General features: G+C 37.9%; 1 protein-coding gene across 2 annotated transcripts; it reads right to left on the minus strand.

Moving 5' to 3' along the window:
• Nucleotides 1–198: 198 nt before the first annotated feature.
• LOC103523510 (protein transport protein Sec24A) lies at nucleotides 199–4,644 on the minus strand. Of its 2 annotated transcripts, none has more exons than XM_008488549.3 (2): nucleotides 3,313–4,644; nucleotides 199–3,282 (listed from the first exon to the last, which is right to left on the minus strand). In XM_008488549.3, the coding sequence occupies exons 1-2, from the start codon at nucleotides 4,516–4,518 to the stop codon at nucleotides 766–768; spliced, it is 3,723 nt and encodes a 1,240-aa protein (XP_008486771.1). In that variant the 5' UTR covers nucleotides 4,519–4,644; the 3' UTR covers nucleotides 199–765. The 2 variants fall into 2 exon arrangements, with proteins under 2 accessions (XP_008486771.1, XP_017304741.1); XM_017449252.2 differs by having other exon boundaries at nucleotides 199–3,266; nucleotides 3,297–4,644.
• Between the last annotated feature and the right edge of the window lie 1,061 nt (nucleotides 4,645–5,705).

A 5,705-nucleotide genomic window follows, 5' to 3' on the forward strand; every position in this document is an offset into this window, starting at 1 on the left:
AAACATAAATAGAAATTATTATACCTAATTGAGGGAATAGGATATCTGTACCGACTCAAGGAAAGGACAATAAAAAAAAGTAAGTGAAATATGTAAGTTCTTTCACCTACACGGGGAAACTACTTTGTGTTACTCAACCAGCTCCTCCGTTCTAAGAACGTGGATTCAGCAGCACCACACGAGACTATCAACCAGTCATTTTTTTCTAGCTAAATGCAAGACTTCGCACGACGTTTCTTGATGTGTTTGTTATGGTTGATTTAAGACCCTTAACCTTAGCCAAAGGACTTAACTACAATTTTGGGACTGAAATAAATCAAGTAGGCTGGATCAGCCAATTAACTATCTTAAAAAATAAAAGGGCTCTCTTTAAACAACTTTAAAGGATAGTTCAGCTATTGCAGTGTTTGGATATGGCTTCCCTATTCTGAAAAAGTTTTCGATGGTTATTATATTCAGAGGACATTTTGTATCACGACCAAAAAAGTGCATCACAGAGGATTTATGTGAAATAGTTTCTAATGCAGTTCAATGTTTTGATTTCTTGAACAATCCAAGACAAAGGAATATCGCCCATAACAACTATATAGTACAATGATTCCTTGTTTTAACCATCACCAACTCTTACACAGAGGACAGGTTAATTGAAGTATGGGTACCTATAGGTATTAGGAAAAACCAGACTACCAGGTAAAGGGATAGATTAAATACTTATTTAAAATTCGATATCTTCTAATTCACTAGAATGCCTGTATATCCAAAGGTCTAGACTTGCTCTCGAATTCTCAGTAAGAACTCATAATATGCCATACCACCTGCGTTCTTATCTTCAATTAACTTATCATAGAATTCCATCCTATCAGGGCTCGAATCTTTAATAACTTTGACCGGACTCACATAGGCCTTGTCATCATTCAAATAACTAATGAACGAATTAAGTTTCAGTGAGAGTTGCGTTTCCAACTGTGGTAGTTCAAACAAAGTTTCCGGCATCTGAGCCACAGATTGGAAACCAAACAGTCCACTACAGATAGCAGGGGAAGTACCATGTCTTACTAAGATGATGATAAGGTCCGGCATATTCAATAGATAGGTACCTGTTGCTTGTAACCGTTCAGCTGATAGCTGCAAAATCCTAGGTATTGGTACTTGAAGCTCATTCCACTCTATGGTGGGATCTTGATCCAACGTGTGGATTGGATAAAGTTCTGGGTAGATACTCAACATGAGACTATTGAGAGGTAGACATTTCATCTCAGTCATGGCAAACAAGCGATCATCAAGTCTTGTACTCTGCCCAATTCTGAATGCAGGATGTTTGAGTAGCGCCAGAACATAAAGAGGTAACACCTTCAATGAGGATGGTGCTAGTAGGGATCCAGTCAAGTGACCTGCCTGAGTCATCTTGTACGTGGATAACACATCACACACCACATTGAGGAAAGCTTCTCTAGCATCAGATAGTGAATGTTGTAAACTTCTGTCCACTGCCATCTTAGCCAGCAAGCCTGCAATACATGCTTGATCTGCTCCCACCAACACATCATTGATGTTACTAACGACAGGCAGACACAGGGTGTGAACTCTGATGCGTCTATCACCTTTACTTGATGTGTATAACACAGCTACTTGGAAACACGCGTACTGAATGTGAGTCAAGTTCTCATCAATAGAAATTTGAATCCCATAGCCAGCATCTGGGTTAACATTAGGAAGTGCAAGAAGATCTGTAGATCTCACAAAGAAATTTCCATGGAATGTGTGAATACTCATACCCTTCGTGCATCGAATCCTCATCACAGATTCAAAGCCTATCTTTCTGGTCAGATATCTAGAGAACATTCGGTCTAGTTGATATACGTGACTCATGTTTTTACCAGAGTACAGTGGGATGTGATGAATACAACCACTTGAGAACTTGGATACACCTGAAAGAGTTGCCAAGTCGACATACTGACTATTCAAAATGAATAAATCCACAGCAATGTAGAATGACGTACATTCCAGTGCTATTTTCTTATAAAAGTCAGTGGCTGGATTCATGTGTGGAGGGTCATCATTACTTCTTTGATTTGGATTCTCACGAGACTGAAGTGCCCCTGGTCCTCTGTTAGGTAAACAAGTTTGGAATATGGTTATTCTACCTCCTGTGGGTTGTAACAACTTGAATGCTGCTTGAAGTGCGGGTCCCAAAGCACTACCACTATCAAGAGAATCTTTGAATTTCCCAGGTAATTGTTTCAATAAATCCACTATCATGTCATAGCACTCACTCAGATTTACCAAAATGTTTTCAGGACTAGGCAGGAATATATCATCAATGTCGGTTAGAATCATTTGGGAAGGTTGTGTTTGGCCTTCTGCCAAGCTGTAGAAATGAACTGCTGAATCATAGGTGATTATAGCTATGGATGTCCTCCGATCTCCAGGCATAGATTTCAGTTGGTTCAATAGCACTTCACACACAGTGTACAAGTAACCAGACTGAGCTGCTATCTGAGACACATCTAATAAGAACAGATACATTGCAGGCTGCGGTGGATCTCGTACTGTGTAGTCGGCTGTAGCCAAGTATTCCACAGTAGCACTTTGAATTTCAGGCCTTCTGTAAGGATCTCCGAACATTTCTGTGTTCCGGTCATATAGAAACTGTTCATGAACTTCATTTGTACGGAAACAAATGTTACATTTCCATTGTTTACTATCCAGGAACTGAACAAAAGGGTTAATATAAGTTCTACACTGTCTGCATCTCACAATAGTATTCTTAATGACTTTCAAGTTGTTGATATCTTTGAATGGATGAATAAGGAGGCCCAGAGGTAGTCTTGATTTATCTAGTAGTGATTTAGTTTCTGGTATTTTGGTCAGAGTACAACGGAATAGATCACGACTACAATTCATACTCTCAGGGAGGTTCTGAGGTAATCTTATTGGAGGAGGTTCTACCTTGGTAGCAGGCAAGATGTCTCTTGTGTTCAGCAAATCGTGGGGCTCATAACCCCACATTTTGTTCATACCTTGATTTACACTCAGATTTGAAAATTGAGAATTAAGAGTTTGTTGTTGTTGTTGTTGTTGTTGTTGTTGTTGTTGCTGTTGTTGATAACCTGCTTGATTCAAGCTTGGGTATCCGGCTGGTACACTAGGGTAATTTCCAGGTTGAGCTCTAGGAGGCACTTGAATGTTATTGTAAAGGTTGTTGGACGGCTGAAAGTTACTGGAGTTTTGTTGACTGTTGGGTAGAGGAGGAATGTTTGGAATCGGTTGTTGTTGTTGTTGTTGTTGTTGTTGTTGTTGTTGTTGTTGTTGATATAATGAAGCATTGGTTAGAGGTGTTAGTCCATTGTTGAATGGGGCAGTCTTGGAGGATTGACTATAAGTGTTTGGTGGCATTCTAAATGTCTGTTGAGAGTGATTTGCATTCTGTTGCTGTGGTCTTTGAAATTGTTGAGGGACTGGTGTTGACAGAGAGTTAATGGTTGCTCCAGGGGCTTGAAACCTATTTGTTACTAGAGGAGGCCTCATCATATTCGAGCTTCCCAAAGGTGTCTGTAAAGAACTATTGCTGACTGGCACTTGAGGTTGTAAACCAGATATTGGTGGTGCTGCTCCAGATGGCTGAGAAGGATTACTTGCAATTAGTGGGACCTGCATCACATTACTTGCTGAACCATAACTATTAGGACCTTGCTTGTTTGAGACCAGGGGCTGCATTGAAGGATTTGAAGTTGCAAGGTTTTGTTGTGAATAAGCACTTGACATAGATGACTGTGCATTATAAGGAGATGTTAACTGAAATGAACTCTTATCAGCAGAAGACACCTCCTGTATGTTAGCTCTGGAGGGAGGATTCTGCTGGTAAGTTGACATAGGTGCCTGATAAGCTTTATTGAGCATTCCTGAAGTTTGTTGTACAGGTTGAACAAAATTACCAACACTAGCAACTGGTTGTGTCTTCAGATTTTCTGACAAAGTTTGATTACCATTGGTAGTCAAGTAGGGTTTTCCAACACTACTAAATGATGTGGTCTGAGGTTGTTGGTTAATATTTTGGTTAGACATATTGGTCACAGGTGTAGCTTGAGTAGTTAGAGTACTCTCAGTACCTACTGATGGCTGTATAACATTATTTGCTGAAGATGTTTCTACACTGCTTGTTGGAGTCACCTGTGAACTTTGGCTGTAGTTAGAACTAGATGTCACAGATGTGAAAGCACTGTTCTGTTGATATCCACCATTGAAAGGTTGATTAGTAAAAGTGGATGCATATTTATTGTCACTAGATATTGAACTAACAACATTTGTATTGGAAGGGGGATTCTGGGGGTCACTGGTTGATTTATTATTGTAACTCAAGTTGATATTATCCATGTGTTGTTCACCATTTACCATATTTTGTTTAACTTCCACCGGATTGAACTGAGGTAAATTTTTAGCTTGCAAGTTATTTGTAGGTAGTGCATTGGGATTGGTGGAAGCACCATAATGGTATGGTAAACTGGAAGGCTGATGCATTTGATATGGTTGATTGTCACCCAAATAATCAATGTAAAGCCAACAAAGAAAATGATACAGTTGAAAGTATCAGCTTTTCTTCAGCATTTTTGGGACAGCCAGTATATTTAAATTCCTGGAAAAAGAAAAACCAGACAGTGCATTATAATAATAATAATCTCAATATAAATGTGAACAACTTACTGGGTGTCCACAAATTTATGAACACTTACTATTTTCTTCAAACCACCTAGAACATGAATACTGTATCTGAGCTTTTGAAGTAAAACTGAGTGCTTAGAAGATTTTTTTTTCCTTCAATTGTTATTATTATTAAAAAATCTCGTGTTCCTCTCCAATCAAATGGTCATTAATTAATGCACAAGTTCTATAATATGTTAAACATTGATAGCCCACAAAGACATCTTTTTATTTCACTTAGTGATCATATTACTGGAAAGAACAGATGATTCATCTTTTGATAAAATTTCATAGGTATAAAATAAATTTTGTATGGTCTTCAGTCTTCTTCTCCTCCTCCTTTATCTTTTCCCATGTTCAGACGGGGTCAGCATTTTTCTTAACCATTTAAGTTCTAAAGTCTTTCAAAAATCGAAGTCAATTTGTCCACATTCCATTAGAAGTTCTATTCCGAGGTTTAAAGGACGATATGTACTTTATTTCTGTTTCTTGTGGCAAAAGTGAAGTGACGAACCATTCACAGACGAATTCAGTAATGTGACGAATCTCTCTTTTTAACCTTATGAGACACCGGAAATAATTAAGTAATTATTTCATCTTATCTCTTCTTTTTTCCGAAAACTTTTCTGGATTAGAGAAGTAGTTATTCCAAAGTCCCTAAAAGTTCAGTATGTTGATTGTACTTTTATTTAACCACATTAATCCAATTTTTTTATAACAACAGGAACTTTTAAACTATTCTCTCAATTCATATTGAGTCCTCCTTCCGTCAGGGTGTAGAGTCCCCGTGACACAGTCATTCATATAATAGATTGTAAGACTATCATAAATTTATAAAGTGTTCTCCGATATCAAATCTAACATCGTCATTCAACAGTTACATCCATACATAATATGTCTATAAAAAATTATATACCATGTAGCAACTTATGGTTTTGTTTAACACAGATCTATTTAGTTCCCGTTCCGTAGGAAAGTATTTTTAAAACAGTGGAGTCCTGACGATA

This window comes from Diaphorina citri, unplaced genomic scaffold, assembly GCF_000475195.1.
Source record: "Diaphorina citri unplaced genomic scaffold, Diaci psyllid genome assembly version 1.1 scaffold25090, whole genome shotgun sequence".
Lineage (NCBI taxonomy): Eukaryota > Metazoa > Arthropoda > Insecta > Hemiptera > Psyllidae > Diaphorina > Diaphorina citri.